At 39.0% G+C, this 19,389-nt stretch overlaps 2 protein-coding genes across 2 annotated transcripts; both read left to right on the top strand.

The window, feature by feature from the left end:
* The first annotated feature begins 1,315 nt into the window (after positions 1–1,315).
* gja10a (gap junction protein alpha 10 a) lies at positions 1,316–2,755 on the top strand. Its single transcript, XM_060880465.1, has one exon. It carries the CDS (start codon positions 1,316–1,318, stop codon positions 2,753–2,755), a length of 1,440 nt encoding a protein of 479 aa, XP_060736448.1.
* Positions 2,756–9,072: 6,317 nt separating this feature from the next.
* On the top strand, positions 9,073–14,704 carry manea (mannosidase, endo-alpha). The gene is made up of 5 exons (XM_060880466.1): positions 9,073–9,147; positions 10,682–11,304; positions 11,476–11,585; positions 12,218–12,294; positions 13,973–14,704. The coding sequence occupies exons 2-5, from the start codon at positions 10,788–10,790 to the stop codon at positions 14,607–14,609; spliced, it is 1,341 nt and encodes a 446-aa protein (XP_060736449.1). The 5' UTR covers positions 9,073–9,147; positions 10,682–10,787; the 3' UTR covers positions 14,610–14,704.
* The last annotated feature ends 4,685 nt before the right edge of the window (positions 14,705–19,389 follow it).

Below are 19,389 nucleotides of genomic sequence, written 5' to 3'. Positions count from 1 at the left end.
CTGTCAGAGGGTGATGGAAAGCTAATTAAATGCCTGGGGCATGGCTGGTCGTTTTATGAGTGTGTATCCAACGGAGGGCACATCAGGATAAAAGACTCACTTGCACACATTGATTTGATGGAGGTTTTTCACTTTTTTGTTGCTTTTTTATCACAACACAACAAAGCAATCCTGAAATAAAGAAATGACTGCAATTCGAATTGGATTTCTCTACTTTATATTCTACAAATCTACAATTCAGCACTTCTAAATAGTAACACTATACACACTATAACACTCTGTACATTATGCCTGGTTTACATCATTTTGGCATCAAAATGTTGCCTGATTCAGTCTGAATTCAATCCAAAGTGTTCAGCCAAAACTGATCAAGTCATCAATCAGTCTTGTCTTATTTCTGTGACTCGGACAACTGCATTGAAAGGTCATAGGTTTGGCAGCTAAACACCAAGATGGATGATTCAATTAACTATCAAGCTGAACATGAAATATTGACTTGTTTGTCTTGTTTTATAGGTTATTTATTAGATTTATTAAATATATATATATATATATATATATATATATATATATATATATATATATATATATATATATATATATATATATATTTCTCTTTGAAGTTTTTTTTTGTTATATTTGAGCCACAATACTAATACAGACTACAACGAAAGGACAATTACAAATTGTTTTGTGGGTGGTAACACTATGGTGTAAGAAGTACTTGGTTTGTTGGCATCTGCCATTGGGCATTGTCCGAATCCTTTCAGATCAATTACTTCATGCTGTAAACTCTGCATCCAGCAAGTGTGTAGAACATTCACTGCAGCCAACGTTATACACGGAAAGAAGCTTTATCCGTACTATCAATCCATAGGAAAAAATGTGACTTTTTTTTTTAATTTTTTTTTTTTATAGAGAACATGAGCATCATTCTACCATGATCTTTCGACTTATCGGACGCTCTTTGTTGTTATGTAAGTTGCTTATTTTGGTCTAAAAATGGATTCGATTTTTTGTTTGACATTTCTGAAACCTAATTTCGCCCTGAAGATCTTCCATTCTGTTATGAAAAGAAGACCTTAAAATAATTTGAAAAGAGATGGAATTGCAAATGCTGATTGCAAATCGAATACCGATTGGATTTGCGGATGTTGTTATTATCCGTTAAAGATTACAATAAAATCCAGCTTGTTTTTTTTTTTTTTTATGATGAATATACAAGACATTGCAGCATGTATATTAAGCTATATCGAGTTTTATTTATAGCAGAATTTATTTGAATATAAGTCATGTGGCTGTAAAAAAAAAAAAAATGGGAGACTGGAACTTGTTGGGAAGCATCTTGGAAGAGGTGCACATTCACTCTACCATTGTGGGCAAAATCTGGCTCACCATCCTGTTCATCTTCCGGATGCTCGTACTCGGTGTGGCGGCAGAGGACGTTTGGGTGGACGAGCAAAGCGAGTTTATTTGCAACACGGAGCAACCAGGCTGCAAGAACGTCTGCTATGACCAGGCTTTCCCAATCTCACTTATCCGCTTCTGGGTACTGCAGATCATCTTTGTCTCATCTCCTTCCCTGGTGTACATGGGTCATGCTTTGTACCGTCTCAGAGCTTTGGATAAGGAGAGGCACAAGAAGAAGGTTCAACTACGAGCTGAGCTGGAAGAGACCGAGTTCTTGCTGGAGGAGCACAAGCGTCTGGAGCGAGAACTTCGTAAGCTAGAGGAGCACAAAAAAATCAAAAAGGCTCCTCTGAGAGGATCTTTATTACGCACATACATCATCCATATCCTTACCAGATCTGTGCTGGAGGTGGGCTTCATTGTGGGCCAGTATATCTTATACGGAATAGGTCTGGATCCGTTGTTCAAGTGTGACAGGGTTCCTTGCCCCAACACTGTAGATTGTTATGTGTCCAGACCAACAGAGAAGACCATCTTCATGGTCTTTATGATAGTCATTGCTGGGGTTTCTCTGCTCCTGAACCTTCTGGAGATATCTCATTTGGGGTCAAAGAAAATCAAAGATGCTTTATCTGGCTTGCAATTCACAGAGGATGACAGCCTTTGCAGAGCAAAGCAAGCAGCGTTGGAAAATTTAGCACTGATGAAAACGGCAAAAATTAGCATTCAGTCTGGCCCAATGGACCATCTGTATTTACCCAGTATGGGTCCAAATACCATGGTAGCTGAGCAGAGACATAGTATCTTTTCAGGTACGACCATTCCAGTGTCTTGTATAATCCAGACACGTCAGGACATCCAAGGCATTTTCCACAACGGACGCCTTCAAAGTCTTACAGAGCAACATAATGCTGAGGCTGATCAAAACGATGACCTGCCTCCTGAAAGCAGCACCGGTTCATATAGAGACAGCCTTTTACAGTGCAGACTTTCGACTTCGGCCCAGCAAAGTCACGAGGGTCAGCTCGCTCAACGCCCAAGCCATAGTGAGATACCAGGCTGCATCCTTAGCGCTATGCACCGACCGAGCCAAGTCCCTGAGCCAAACGAGGATGGCACAGACTCATCAGACAGTGACTTCTACCCTCACCCCAGGAAGACCAGCTTCATGGCACGGATGCCTTCAGACAGCGCCTCGGACAGCCCATCCTGCCCCAGCACCAGGAGCTCAGAGTCAGAGCTTGGCTCACTTAATGACCTACCCATGAACCCACCGCCAGGAGGACGGAGGATGTCAATGGCAAGTAGAGCCAAAAGACACACGGCAACTGACCTGCTGGTTTAGAGGCTCGGCTCTTGTAATTCAGTCTTCTGTGAGTAGCTTGTAACCACTGTTAGACAGAAGAGTTTCACGATATAATTTAACAATCCATTTGTACCTCAGATGTTTTTCAAGGCAGATAGTTGTCTTAGGGTTTCTTTTGAAATGGTTAGTTATAAAACTATCCTGACAGTAAGTATTATGGCAAGGGTACCTCATTGCTCGGGCCAAAGCTTTAGCTAAAGTGGGCCATGCAGAGAGAGAGATTGTCATTTGACTCAATATCAAAATCACAACTCTTTAGACATAATTATCAATCAATCAATCAATCAATCAATCAAATTTTATTTATAGAGCACCTTACAACAACCAAAAGGAGCACAAGGCGCTTTCCCGGTAAAACAACAATAGCCAATAAAATATAAGAACGCAATGAACATAAAATAGCAGTTGATTACATAATTACATCATGTCAAATGTATAAATCTTTCAATAAAAATGATGTCCTTGGTTATATTCATTTAACCAAATGATTAATACATAATTGATAAAATAATTGATAACGTTATTTGTATTTAGAGTTGGGTTAATCACTTAGTCAATTTTCTTAGCTTCGCCTTCATATTCTTATGTACAGTAGCTCACACCTCCCAGATATTTGTCCTGAGTAAAATTCAGATTCAGGTGTGTGTCAGATGCTAATCCAATATTATATGAATGAGACGATGAACTAAACATCCAATAGGAGTCTAGTACATTGCCTCTAATTTCCCGCATGCGTGTATCGTCTTAATTGTACCCAACATATTGATCAGTGTGTAAATCATTATAGTTTGATTTCACAACATGGCATCCATTCTGTTTATTAACTCATAAAATAACATTTGATCCATTTTATTCTTTTAAATGACAGTCATTCATTCATTCGTTCATTTTCTACCGCTTATCTGAACTACCTCGGGTCACGGGGAGCCTGTGCCTATCTCAGGCGTCATCGGGCATCAAGGCAGGATACACCCTGGACGGAGTGCCAACCCATCACAGGGCACACACACACACTCTCATCCACTCACGCAATCACAAACTACGGACAATTTTCCAGAGATGCCAATTAACCTACCATGCATGTCTTTGGACCGGGGGAGGAAACCGGAGTACCCGGAGGAAACCCCCGAGGCACGGGGAGAACATGCAAACTCCACACACACAAGGCGGAGGCGGGAATCGAACCCCCAACCCTGGAGGTGTGAGGTGAACGTGCTAACCACTAAGCCATCGTGCCCCCCAATGACAGTTATTTGTGCACAAAACATAACGAAGCTAAGAAATTAAATCGATGCCATGAAATTGTAGGAATTGTAGGAAATTGAAGGGAAAACATTATTAATTAACTAATTACTAATGTAATATATTATTCTAATCAATATTATTCTCAAATGAAATTCCATTCAAATGGTTTTGAGTGTATTTATTTTACAGAACAAACCTTAACGCTAGAGTTTATACAAATCCTAGATCCAAATGAAATGCAGTTGATATCGGACAAGTAGCTACCGTAAGCTAAACCCACCAGTATCTGAGCCAGTTATGAGCCATTTACATTGAAGCAGCCAAAAATGTGCTGATAAAAATCTGCAGCTCTAAGCAGATTAGTAATATACAGTATAATGATGTCTATAATATTTTAGTCAAAGGTTGGTTTGACTAATATAAAACACTATTTCCCCTGTTCTGTGCACTACCTTTTGTCTTTCAGAGTGTATTCTTGGATATCTCTTCCATCATGAAAAAATGATAAGGACGAGGCCGCTGGGGTATCAACCACGTTTAATACAACTATTCCCTTTTCTGATAAGAAGGAACTGATTCCAACAAGTCTTAAAGCGACGTGCTGAAATACAATACATTATATTCATTTTTAAGCAGTTTATAAAATACTGGTTAATGCAGAACAAACAGCCGGAACCATCGTCTCTGGCCGAGAAAGACTGAAGAAAGCATGAACGTCGGAAACGTTTCCATGATGCTGTGCACTGAGAAGGGCTCGTGCAATTCTGAACGAAATAAATTGTGTAGATATGTAATCATTTTTTGTTATAAATGTATAATTCACTCACAACAACCACACCATTTCTGAGAAATATCAGAAAGTGAAAATTGAACAGAAATATATTCATTTAAACCCAAGTATGTGTTTCTTGTGAATTAAAGGAAGTTTTTTTGAGTGTGAAAAGTTAGAATATTCTCCTCTAAGCGGTTTGGTACGGTGTACACCAGGAAATGTCTAAGCTGAGCAACTAAAAAAAGACTAATCACAGGATTGTAGGCTATTTATACCGCGGTGTTGATGAACAGCTCTGACAGCAGTACAGCTGTAATGATACGTATTAATGCCCTCATTCTAATTTTTATTTATTTATATAAAAGTGTTCCTTTACCAACTTTTATCAGGTACAGTCTTATTATAAGTAGTTTTTTTTTTTAAATTAAAACATATAAAACAGAATTTAGATATATTTATTAAAGTGTTAGAAGGTTTAGGTGCAATAACAGGAATGTAAAGTGTTCCTAAAATATACAGAAATACAAAAATTAATTATTAATAGTCAGCACGATATATATAATAATGTCTTACTAATATTTCTAATAATATCTATTTACACAGTATGAACAGTACAATGGCAGTTTTGTTGTGTTATGACGGATGACCACAAGATGGCGCTGCCGTCTATCTTGTACACCATTTCTCTACGTCCTAGTGTGACTTTTCTTTGTTTAAAAGAATCTTCTAGATTCTTCTCTCTCAAAAAAAAATAAGTGAAGATAGATAGAAAAAAAAAGAATGCACACAAATATATAAAGGATCATGTGATCCAATAAAAACTATTAAGCTGAGGTTGTAAACAACTGAGATATTTCACACGTGAACAGTAAAGTTTACAGTAAAGTAAAGAAACAATAAAAGTTAGCATTAGCAGCATGTACTTAGCAGTGTAGCATTGTTCTAAAAAAAAAAAAGTATTATTACTAAGCCAAACTTCTTTTTTTTTCACGCTCACTTATAGTTCCTTCACCTTTCTTTGTCTCAGTGCTCAGTTGTTGTACCTGAAGTCTATATTTAGCAACTCCACCGCTATAATAAGGCTACAATGACAGATTTGGGTTTTCAGAGACGCCATTTTATGTCCCTAACTGGCCTTTTATTTCTCAAAAAACTAAAGCGAGGCTCATCTGTAAGACAGGAAAGGTGAAGTAAAGTCTTTCACATCATCATCATCATCATCATGAGCATCTGTGTCTGGAGACCTAAATAGCACGATAAGCTTTCTGAGGAAGCACAGGAAAAATATGAAAAAATACTACATGTACCGATATGGACGTGAAGCAAAGGCGAAAGACATTCAAACGCATGAAAAAGAGTCCTTCATAACAACATCAGTTGACTAAAAGCACCCTTTACTATGAAATCTATTCATTAAAATCTTTTTTATTTATTTATTTATTTTTTTGGGGAGAACGTCTTCGCTGTCTATTATAGGTTATGAAAAATCTCCTTCATTTGGCACTTCTCATAGAAATATTCCAGCAGTTCAACAGGAAAAACTGCATTATAGAAATTTCTGGAAGATCCTTAGAAGAAGAAACAGATTTTTTTCATTTATTTTTTCTCTTTTTTAATTATATTGGCTCATGGGGCCACTTCAAAAATGCAATCCAATTACAACCCAAGTTATTAAATAATATGAATCTTTTCAAATGAATCATTTGTATTTACTCTAACAGACTTAAAAACACTATAACTGATTTGACAGCAATATAAAGCAAGAAACCTTGTAAAAAAATGACATTTTGTTGTCTATGTTGGGTTATACATTTTTCTTAGATTAAAATCTAAAATTCAAATAGGAAAAATGCCTTTCTATGATTTTCCAGGGCTGAATGGGATCAATGGGTAGGATCAACCTATATTATTTTACCACTTGTATGAAATCATGTTGCGTCTTGAGCTATAAAACGCACTGGTGGACAGTTAACTCTAGTGACCTTGTGGGTAAATAAGTCAGTAAGAAGACAAGGCTTCCTAGTCCAAGCACATGCTGCACCACTGGAGGCTCGATGTCATCATCATCGATCGGTTACAGAATTTCCAGATGGTTTAAAATGGCCTCTGCTATGCATTGGGACTATTAACCTGTGTTTGTCATGTCTTTAAAGACCTTCTGTATGAGCTGAAATTATACAGATTAAAAAGAATTTTAATGGGTTTCACCACAGTGCTCACTAATAGTGATATACTAATGGATATAATTATCCTCAAATTAAACTAGTCAGTAATCACTCTGATCAGAAACACACACACACACACACACACACACACACACACACACACACACACACACACACACATACACTGAACAGAATTATGTCAAGTACAGCCAATCAACCTAATCAAACTCTTGAAGTGTGTGTGTGTGTGTGTGTTCTGCCAAATGAAGACTTGCAGTAAGAAAGATTTAAGAAGATTGGTCCCCATGCCTATTGCCATGGCAACGCTCATGTCTGCTCATCTTCCAAGAATCGACAGAAATAAACTCGTATCTGCAGTGAGTCAGTGATTTAAAATAAATGAAAATGGAGTGTACACACTGCTCCTGCTTCTAGGGTCTGGAGTGTAAGACATAATCAATAAAAATACCCAATCATACATCCAGAGAGACTGAAACCAGCGCCATCTTAAGTGGTGTGTTGGACCCGGGTCAGGATTTTTCTTGCACGGTTCAGGTTAAGAGAATGTGCTTGGTGGATTTGAGAATGTGTGTGGATTGCACGTACGGATCAGAACGGAATAATCATCAGAAAATAAACATTTCTTCAGTGTTTAAGGACCCTACTAAAGTCAATTTATGGTCTAAAGACCTTAAATGAGTCAAAGTCATATGTGATTATTCCTTCAAGTGTCAAACAGCCTGCTGGACAGAAGGCAACTCCTCCGGGTGGTCACAAGAGCCTAATTTTCAATTTTTTTTCTAATTATCATATATACACTAATGACGTTCACCCTGAGTGGATCTGTCACCTTAAGACTTTCTTTCCTTGGGGTTTTGCTTTATCACCAACTGACAACTGTGATCAAGCAGTTCAGGAATTAGTCCTGAACTCAAGACCGTCTAGTCTTGTATGACCTTAAGTCTGAGAATTTCTGTTTTGACTGATTCCTAGGATCTTTTTTCTCCAATAGCTGCTAAACCTATTGTTGAGCCCAAATACACTCTAGTATTACTGCACGCAATATTGTTGAACATACAGTATTTACACTGGTTGGTGCTGTTTCTGTTTATTGTCTTTTGTATATTGTCTTTTTTGTATTTTTTGTATTGTCTTGTAACTTTTTGTCTGCACTGTCTTTTGTCCTGTACTGTCTAGTCTTGTCTTTTGTCCTGCACTGTTTGCACCAGGTTGCACAGTTGCACTTTATGTAACTAGGACTACTTAATAAGTCCTTATAGCGCTGTCTTTGTTTTATGTAGCACCACAATCCTGGAGAAACGTTGTCTCATGTCCCTGTGTACTGCAATAGCTATATATGGTTGAAATGACAATAAAAGCTTCTAGACTTGACTTGACATACTATACGGTGACCCCAAATACATACTAACCAAATTAGGCCAGACCTTTTCCTGTATTAAAAAAATAACAATATGAATGAATCTCATTAAAATGATTTAATAATATCATGCATATTAATACCATCTGCAATCTAAATCAATTTTAATTTAGGTAATTGGGTAATTTAATTTAAATAAAGTCAAATTTCATGTCAATTTTACCACTGATATTACAACAAATGCTAAAAACAAAAACAAAAATAAATACTTTTATTATTCCCACTCAAATGATCTAAGGTGATTTACATGACTCATTACATCTTTAATGAAGGAACCGACTCTTCGAATTGAATCACAACCACAAGTCAAACGGCACAAGCATGAATTTAGGTAGATGTTTATGTGCCTGCTTTACAAATGTATACGTAAATTTGCATAGCAGTATTTAAAAAAAACAACAACAATTAACGCACACAGCAAGTTTAACATGAAAAAAAAGACAATAAAATAATACTGGTTGAAAAATTAACTCTTAGCGTATCGCTAGTGACAGGGATATTGATTTTAAACAGGCGATTACGATAGCTTCTAAAAAGGTCCTTGAGAACGAAGAAAGGGCCGTATCCCAAATAGATCCGTCTCTCTACATGCTAGTGAACTCGGTGGGTTCTGAAACGGTGACGTTTGTAGACTTTATAGTGCCCTAGTTATTAATATCGTACCCGTTTGTAATCAGGCTGATTCTTCCAGGTAAACATTGCTAACCTTCCTGTTAAATAGAGCACAAGACTTGCCGCAATGTAACTACAGGTAGTTTTACTCTCGTTGTTGTTGTTGTTGTTGTTGTTGTTGTTTATTGCTTATTAATTACTATATATTTCGTTTGTTGTGCCTTCATTCGTCATTTGGCAATGTTAGACCCAGCTTAGCATTATGATAGTATTTAAAATACGATTAAAAAGGGCCACAAAATACAATTTTAGTTAAGATTTATTACGCAATATATTTTTCATTGGTCAGAATTATTATTATTATTATTATTATTATTTTTTTTATAGTTGTTACTTGTGTCCATGCAGGTAGTTTTGATCTTCTACACTGTTCCATTAAACTGTCCTAATTAAAAATATTATAGATATATTTATTATAATATATATAATATATAAATCAGTAACAATTAAATTATAAATATAAATTATAAATATAAATAAAATATAAAGTTATATATAATATATAAATTATAATATAATATAAATATAATATAAACTTTTTATATATATATATATATATATATATATATATATATATATAATCCCAATGATTTTAATAAAAATGTCATGCACTTTAGACGGCTGTCAAAGAAAAAAATCCTGTTAATAATCAGCAAAGTCCAGACAACCAGTTTAATGAACTCAGGAAAACTCAGTCTGTAACTTTTCTTCATGTAATCAGAGAAGCAACGTAAAAGATTTGTATTGCATTGACTTACCAGTTTGTCTTGGTGGCCATGAGACCTAAAAAGTCACGTCGCCCGGTTCACTGGTTGTCTTACTAACGACTGCATACTAGGAACCTTGGAGATGCTCTGACGAAGTCATCTAGCCATCACAATGTAGCGCTCAGATCCATAAGCTTGTTCATTTTTCCTGCTTCCAACAAATAAACTTCAAGAACTGACTGTCTTCATTTTGTGCCCCCTTCAAATCACCCCGTAGACATTTAGTTGGATTCAGGCCTGGGCTCCTGCTTGCTCGTTCAAGATCTTTGGTCTTTTATTGGTTAAGCTGTTCCTTTGTTGATTTGAATGTATTGTCTATCTTGAGCTTACTAGCAGACAACTGAAGTTTTTGCACTAAAATCGAGCTATTCGTGGTTTCCTCCAGTTCTGGCTATTAAAAAAATAAATAAAATAAAGCAGCACTAAAGCATGATGCTTCCACCACCATGCTTCACTGTGGTTATGAAGTTTTTTTGTTGATTTTCTTTGCCGCAAACAGGCCTCATCAGACCATTACACATTTAGCCACATGGTTTGGCATGATTTAGCTTTTTATTTATTTGTTTGTTTGTTTCTTTGTTTGTTTGTTGTTGTTGTTTTTTTTTACATTTTCTTTGCATTGCATTTCAAAGACAATGAATAAAACTTGGCCATGAAATGAAACCAGAGTGAGTGTGTGGCTCAGTTAGAAGGGAGCGATCCAGAAGATCCAAAAATGTTAAAAAGATAATAAGGAAGCAGTATTTAGAAGGGAATAATAAAAGGAGTTATGGTTAGTGAGGGGAGATGTGTGAAGTCTTACACAATGCGTCTTTAGTCAACAGCACCTTTCTTGTATTTCATCAGGAATGAACAACATGACTGAGAAAAGACTTCAAGACACAGAGGTCAGAAATAGTGCGGACCTACTGACCGAGCCGTCTGTGAAAATAAGAGGCTGCTTTCTTGGAGAATGACGCGATTCCAGCGCAAAATATGCCTCGCCTTGACCATACTGTCCCTGTTTATATTGGTCGTTCTGAAAATCCTGTCTCCGGGTGATAGGATACCGGCGGACGGCACTGGACTCGAATTCGTTCCTCAAGAAGATCACGGTGATGGTGGTGGTGATGATGCCAAGGTTCACGTCACGCCTGAAACCAACATGATTAAAAAACCGTGGGTGGAAAAAGTTGTGAGTGTTTTCAATAGAAGCGTCCCAGATGAAGATTTTCCTCCACCAAATTACAACCTGCACGTGTTTTACTACACCTGGTACGGAAACCCTCGCTACGACGGGAAGTTCATACACTGGAATCATCCTCTCCTTCCACACTGGAACCCCAAAATAGTGCCGGAATACGCAACAGGAACGCACACGCCTCCAGACGACATCGGTGCCAGTTTCTACCCCGCCTTAGGCCCGTATAGCTCTCGCGACCCTTCTGTTATAGAGGTTCATATGCAGCAGCTACGCACAGCAGCCATAGGTGAGATTGAACTTGATCTTTTGTTTGTGAAAAGAAAAAAAATAAAAGATCGAAGCATTTTCATGACGCTTCTTTTCAATGTTCTGTAAAAGCAGCTCGGGTGGTATTTGGACCATGCACTTGTATGCACTTCTCCAGTGTAACAGCTATAACACATTATTACCTGTTCAGGTGTCCTGGCAGTGTCCTGGTACCCCCCTGGCATGAAGGACGATAACGGCGAACCAACCGAAAACATCGTACCTTTGATTCTGGAAGTAGCCGCAAAGTACAAAGTGAAGGTAGAAGTGTTCATAATTTCACTTTTTATTTTTTTTATACTTAACATTTTAATTAATGCTTCATCATGATCTAGAGATAATTGGATTAGATAATATGTGACATTACTTTCATTTTATTTAGACTCTATTTTTACAACACAACTGTAATTGACACAATACTCTATATGATTGAGTGAGTATTTGACATAGATTTGAATCTGGTGATTATTATTACTCTCTCACTCTCACTCATTTTCTACCGCTTATCCGAACTACCTCGGGTCACGGGGAGCCTGTGCCTATCTCAGGCGTCATCGGGCATCAAGGCGGGATACACCCTGGACGGAGTGCCAACCCATCACAGGGCACACACACAAACTCTCTCATTCACTCACGCAATCACACACTACGGACAATTTTCCAGAGATGCCAATCAACCTACCATGCATGTCTTTGGACCGGGGGAGGAAACCAGAGTACCTGGAGGAAACCCCCGAGGCACGGGGAGAACATGCAAACTCCACACACACAAGGCGGAGGCGGGAATCGAACCCCCAACCCTGGAGGTGTGAGGCGAACGTGCTAACCACTAAGCCACCGTGCCCCCGTGATTATTATTATTATTTATTTATTTTTTTAACCCCTTTTTCCAGGTGGTGTTTCACATCGAGCCGTACAAAGGACGGGATGACAAGAGCGTCCTTGATAACATTAAATACATTATTGACAAGTGAGTATTACATTTACATTTCCAGCATTTAGCAGACGCTTTTTACCAGAGCGACTTACATTCTGTCTCAATTTTTTTTTTTTATACACAACTGAGCAACTGAGGGTTAAGGGGCCTTGCTCAGGGGCCCAGCAGTGGCAGCCTGGTGGACTTGGGAATCGAACTCACAACCTTTCGATTGATAATCCAGCACCTTAAACACCAGGTTACTACATATTAACCTTTAAACTAATGTGCTGAACGGAACAGGCTGAGAAACCACTAGTTGTTCCAACCACTTTTGGTTTTGCCACTCAATATATTCCGGTGTATAAGCAAAAAAAAAAAAAAGTTTCAGTTCTCTTATAAAATCACGATCACATCCCTAAGAAAATGAGGGTCCAACTGATACAAAATGCTTTGTGATTCTCAAACAAATCCGGTAGGAACAAGCAAAACTCTTTCGTCTTGAAAATTGTTGAGCACCTTTCTGTATTTTGGAGATTCTTGTCTTATTATTATTATTATTATTTTTTTTTTTGCCAATTAGGTTAAATTCTCCTCTATTAGACCAAACCTCAGCTCTTTCAATGGCATCTTCGATAGCACCGTGTTACGTTCACGACACGATGCTCACATCACCGTGCTTCACTGTGTGCAAGCTGAATAATAACCTCATATCTGCAGGTGCACTAACAGATTGTTATATTCGTCTGATTATGTGGTTCGGAACCAGACACTGAGTTTCCGCTACGTCGAGCGTAACGAAGGAAGCAGCATGTGATGTGTGGTTTGTATTCAGTGTAGATTTTTTTTTTTTTCTTAGCGCTCTACATTACATTCGAGTCTAGACGGAGCAGAAAAAAAAAAAAACAGGAAGAGCTCTTAAGCAAGAGAAATACCACAGACACCACAAAAAAATAGATGAAAAGACAAACATTATCATGCAGTAGCTTTCAGAGATTAATTGTTCACATAAATAAAGATATTTTTCCTTTAATAACCTGCCAAGTGTTTGATTCCTTACGTGTTACACTGCAAAATACCGCGTCTTATAGGGGCCTTTTTACACCTGGTCACTTCATGTGTTTTCTCTGATCCGATAGCCGTCTGATTTGTTAAAACTGTTCCATTTACATTAGGCCACATAAATGCGTGAATCGGATATCGATCCGCTCTTTCTACTCCCGCCCAAAATGCAAATATATTTGACCTCATTTCCGAGGTAATTGAAATGGAACACACTTTGGTGTATGCGGTTTTCAGAACGCGATCAAAAAGAAGATGAAAAACTTGTTACGACGGTTATGCTACAAAAAACAGCGTTTACTGTTTGCTGCATTTTCGCTGGCGCAGCAGCACATTTTAAGACCCCTTGAGATGCCTGGGTGAAAGATCACCTGCGAGTGACGTACTTCCGTTTGGGAGGAGTTTAGCGCTGACGTATGTGGCTTGAACAACCACATTCATTTACACCTGTCCAGTTTCATCTGAAACGCATCCCAGACCACCTCCTGAAGTGGTTTGTACCATCGGATTTATATCCGTCTCCAAAACGTTTCGGAGGGCATTTAGACCTGGTCTTTTTACCATCGGATAGCTATCTGATCACAGAAAACACATGAAGTGACCAGGTGTAAAAAGCCCCATAATTCACCTCGAGTGTCTTTTTTTTTTTTTTTTTTTGTATCTGCTCTAGGTACGGAGACCATTCTGCTTTTTTCAGATACAAGTCCAGCAGCGGAAAGCTTCTTCCATTCTTCTATATTTATGACTCCTATTTGCAAAGTCCAGATGTCTGGGCACAGCTGCTGAAGAGCACCGGGACGAGAAGCATCAGAAACACGGCATACGACGGCATCTTTATCGCTCTGCTGGTGGAGGAGAAGCATAAACACGAAGTTCTGTCCGCCGGCTTCGACGGCGTCTACACCTACTTTGCGACTAATAGCTTTTCCTACGGCTCCACTCAAAGGAACTGGAGATCCATTAAGGCTTTCTGTGACAGCAACAATCTGGTTTTCATCCCTAGCGTAGGACCGGGTTATATCGACACCAGCATCCGGCCGTGGAACGGTCAGAACACGCGGAACCGCATCAACGGCAAGTATTACGAGACGTCTCTGAGAGCGGCGCTGGAGATCAGGCCCGAGATCATCTCCGTGACTTCGTTTAACGAGTGGCACGAAGGAACTCAGATCGAAACGGCCATTCCTAAAACGAGAGGCCAAACTGCTTACTTGGATTATCTTCCCTACAAACCGACGGTGTATTTAGACATCACGCGCAGGTGGGCGGAGAAATTCAGAAAAGAGCAAGAGCAACGGCCGCAGTGACTCGCTGAGGAACGTCTGTCGAACGTCCTTACGTCTGTAAGACATATCAATACAACATGTCCTGTTGTGAAAATAAAGAAGTTTCATGGATCGTTTTTGATTGGCGTGTTTATTTTTGATTCAACTTCATTTGGTTTGAAATATGTTGATGCCCACATTTGAATATGTTGATGCCCACATTTCGATATGTTGATGCCCACATTTCAATATGTTGACCCCCGCATTTGAAAAGGTTGACGCCCGCATTTGAATATGTTGACGCCCACATTTCAATATGTTGACACCCACATTTGAATATGTTGACACCCTCATTTGAATATGTTGACGCCCACATTTGAATACGTTGACGCCCACATTTTAATACGTTGACGCCAACATTTGAATACGCTGATGCCCACATTTGAATACGTTGACGCCCACATTTTAATACGTTGACACCCAGATTTTAATACGTTGACGCCCACATTTGAATATGTTGACGCCCACATTTGAATATGTTGACGCCCACATTTGAATATGTTGACGCCCACATTTCAATATGTTGACGCCCACATTTGAATATGTTGACGCCCACATTTGAATATGTTGACGCCCACATTTTAATACGTTGACGCCCACATTTTAATACGTTGACGCCCACATTTGAATACGCTGATGCCCACATTTGAATACGTTGACGCCCACATTTTAATACGTTGACACCCACATTTTAATACGTTGACGCCCACATTTGAATACGTTGACACCCACATTTGAATATGTTGACGCCCACATTTGAATATGTTGACGCCCACATTTGAATACGTTGACGCCCACATTTGAATACGTTGACGCCCACATTTGAATAAGTTGACGCCCACATTTGAATACGTTGACGCCCACTTTTGAATAAGTTGACGCCCACATTTGAATACGTTGACGCCCACATTTGAATACGCTGACGCCCACATTTTAATACGTTGACGCCCACATTTGAATATGTTGACGCCCACATTTGAATATGTTGACGCCCACATTTGAATATGTTGATGCCCACATTTCGATATGTTGACGCCCACATTTGAATATGTTGACACCCACATTTGAATATGTTGACGCCCACATTTGAATATGTTGACACCAACATTTGAATATGTTGACGCCCACATTTGAATAAGTTGACGCCCACATTTGAATACGTTGACGCCCACATTCGAATACGTTGACACCCACATTTTAATACGTTGACGCCCACATTTGAATATGTTGACGCCCACATTTGAATATGTTGACGCCCACATTTCGATATGTTGATGCCCACATTTCAATATGTTGACACCCACATTTGAATATGTTGACGCCCACATTTGAATACATTGACGCCCACGTTTGAATACGTTGACGCCCACTTTTGAATAAGTTGACGCCCACATTTGAATATGTTGCCACCTATTATTATTATTTAACTGTATGTCAGCAAAATCTGGATCCAAATGACAAATAATGTGAATTAAAGTAAAATAGAAATCTGTTGAATCCAGATGATCACGGACACCAATCACAGAAATTCCTACGGTGAATTGTTTTTTTTTTAATTCAAATCAAAATATCTGGAATCCTGTCATCTATTATTCAGCAGATAATATTCTAATATTTGAATGACTGATTAAAAATATATTTCTAATATTTAAAAAAAAATCTCCATAAGCATAAAATAAAGCTACTTCTTTTTTTCTGATTTAAAAAAAATATATAAATCCAAATAAAGTGAATCACGTTCACGCTTCAGAGAAGTGATGCAAATTCGACTTGTGGGAAATTTTCTTTGTGGTAAAATGATTAAGTAAAACGAGAAATCATTCACCGTTTTCGCTTCTGTAACACGTCCCGTGACAGATGTGCTGAGAGCGATGTGAAGCCACAGACTACGAAGACTAAATTGTAGAAGAATGTGGATTATTATTATAAGTCACTGATACCGGCGTTGTGTGTTGTGGATATCTGTGTGTATGACGATGTTTAACGCTAGCGGCTTACGTTAATTTTTCGAGATGTTTCCCACCTGGTTGTTCAATTTAATTCAAATTTATTCGCATAGCTCCCTAATGAACAAGTCTGAGGTGACTGTGGTGACGAAAAACTTCCTTAGATGGAAGAGGAAGAAACCATGAAAGGAATCAGACTCAAAAGTAAACCTCATCCTCATTTAGTTGACACTGGAGGTTGTTGTCCTCAAAGACCACATGGAGTTGGCGTCTCCTCTTAGAACGTCTGAATACTTCATGAAGCAGAATCCAGCTGGAGCTGGTACATCTCTGGATGCCTCAGGATCCACACAGGGTTGGCTTCTTCTCAGTGAAGGTCTGAAATCTTTATGACACGGAAAACAATATGTGATAGATGTGAATGTGAAACACGTACAGGGAAAACTGACTCCGTTTCACAAGGTAATGTTCAAGCGGACGCATCAGCAAAGCCCTCTGTATGCGGCGGAACCTTGTGTATCTCCCACAGCTCATCTTAAGGACCTTCGGTCATAGTCAACAGTGGAAGAAAGAGCCGCAAAGAGAAAAACAGGATGTGGGGTAAACCGTCATCAAATAAACTGTTCCCTTACTATACGAAGTTGACGCATCAGACCACGTAAGACCACGCATCAGAAGAAGGGACGTAGAACAGTATCTCCAGCAGGGATTCACTAATTACTCAATGTGTGATGAAATGCTGTGTTGTTGTGTAACCTTTTCCTCTCTTCTGTCACAAATCCATAAGCAGGTAAAGGAGGCGCTGCCCAAGGCAACATAAACAGATCAAACCAGGCAATTGGGTGGTGGTGAAGGATTTCTGGAGGTAAAGCTGGAAAGCCAGGCAATGGCTGTGCTGGGACTATTCCAGGTACTTCTGATCACGTAGACTGCAGTGAAGGTTGCAGAGAGAGTGACGTGGATTCACGTTGTAAGTGAGTCCCAGATCATAGGGGAAAATCCAGGTAACCTAGTAACCTCTCCCGTGAGCTCCAACTGACTCTCTACAAGGTGTAAAGTTTCCAAATCGGTAGAAACCCCCGCTATACAGTAGTACAGTTTGTTGAAGCTGAGAGAAGAAGTTTCATCTGAACCTGCAGGACGAAGACACACACGTTTCACACATTGCTGCCTGACAGAGCAATAGTATGTGCGTGTACAGGGCTCTCAAGTATCACACACACTCTCCCGCCACACATTGTATTTCTCACGCAGAAAAACTTACCATTTATCATATATTTAATAAGCCGCAGCGCCCAAAATGTATCAGTCCGCACCGCTGTCTCTATGGAACAGGAGTTAAGCGCGTCTCCCCTGGAGCTCTTAGTCGGGCCTGACACTTAGCCAATTAAAAAAAAAGAGGCTACACAATAGCCAATCAGAAAATAGCACTATTGTAACGCAACAACCATTTAAAATATGTCACTCTTGCCTGTCTTCAAAACTTGAGAGGCCTGTGCACGTATAAAGTAAAATAAATGAAAAAGTTATATGTGACAAACACCTACGACAGCAGACCACTATATAGTACTACTGTACGTACTGGCTACAACACCCAGTCACACACACACACACACACACACACATACGAGTTAGAAGCTTTTGTTAGAATGAGGTACCACTTTGATTATCAACCTAGAATGCTAGGGACCGATAAAAATGTTGATATTAAACACATGAGAGATAATGTTATTATTTTATACTTGAATTGGCAAAATTGTGAGCACAGGATTTTAAACGCCTACCAGCGAAGACATACATGTAATTTGTTTCTCTGATACCTGTTTAACGCACTTGAATTGGATGAATGCGTGTTATGACGTCACAAAATGTGCCCCAACAGAAAGAAATCGCCTTCTCTAAAGTCTCTAGAGCGAGTTTATACCGACCGAGTTTATCTTTGTTCTGCAATCACAAAATTCTCGATGGCCTGAATATTGGTGGTGTTCCAGCGTGTGAAAGTGGACATTTTTTTATGCATGAACAATCAAGCTATTGTATGATTAGTGAATGTAGCAAAGAAAATGCTAGAAAGGAAAGAAAATGTCTTGCTTTTTTGCAGAACATGACCTTGACATTGTGAACTTTTTTACTACAAGTTGTGCTTTTTAGAAGATGGGAGAAAGTCTGTGTGTGTGTTGGTACATAGGAATGAGAAGGAGGATAAAAGTGTTCCTACTGTCCTCGTGGACATGTGCATCATATCAGAGGAGATGAAGGTGCATCGGGGTGTGTGTGTGTGTTTGTGTGTGAGTGTGTGTGTGCTCTTTGCTACACACTTTAAATCACACACTTTACACTACTTCATGTAGGTTTCTTCTTTCCAACCTCAGAAAGATTCAGTCATTTTTTCCCACACAGGCTGTTCAAGTGCTTGTTCAGTCTCTGGTGATTTTGAGACTCTCGTCTGCAAATGATCCGTAATGCAGCTGCACGACTTGTTTTCGACCTGATTAAGTTCCCACACACAGCACCACACCACACCGCACTGCTCTTTCCACTGGGCTTCCTGTACATTAGCTGCATGAATCAGATTCAAAACACTGAAGCTTATCTACAAACCCAAAATTTCACAAGCTTCTTCTAACCTCAAAGCTCTGATCACTTTAGACCTACCAGCTCTGCTTGACCCCTCCCACCATCTCTCAGGGTAAGAGGTACAGTAGATATATATACATCAAGACTCTTCTGTTCTCGCACCGAGGTAGTGGAACGAACTTCCTCTAGACATCTGAACAGCTGAGTCACTGACTGTCTTCAAGACTTTAAGACTGTCT

Source organism: Tachysurus vachellii, chromosome 10 (genome assembly GCF_030014155.1).
Source record: "Tachysurus vachellii isolate PV-2020 chromosome 10, HZAU_Pvac_v1, whole genome shotgun sequence".
Taxonomy (NCBI): Eukaryota; Metazoa; Chordata; class Actinopteri; order Siluriformes; family Bagridae; genus Tachysurus; species Tachysurus vachellii.
Note: the sequence above shows the minus strand (reverse complement) of the source record. Positions and strands in the feature narration are given on the sequence as shown.

What these genes read in the sequence shown, in the direction of transcription:
- manea (XM_060880466.1), top strand. Translation starts at nt 10,788, where the DNA reads ATGACGCGATTCCAGCGCAAAATATGCCTCGCCTTGACCATACTGTCC. An exon ending in CCGCAAAGTACAAAGTGAAG is followed by an intron (nt 11,586 to 12,217) that starts GTAGAAGTGTTC and finishes CCCTTTTTCCAG; the next exon opens with GTGGTGTTTCACATCGAGCC. An exon ending in ATTAAATACATTATTGACAA is followed by an intron (nt 12,295 to 13,972) that starts GTGAGTATTACA and finishes TATCTGCTCTAG; the next exon opens with GTACGGAGACCATTCTGCTT.
- gja10a (XM_060880465.1), top strand. Translation starts at nt 1,316, where the DNA reads ATGGGAGACTGGAACTTGTTGGGAAGCATCTTGGAAGAGGTGCACATT.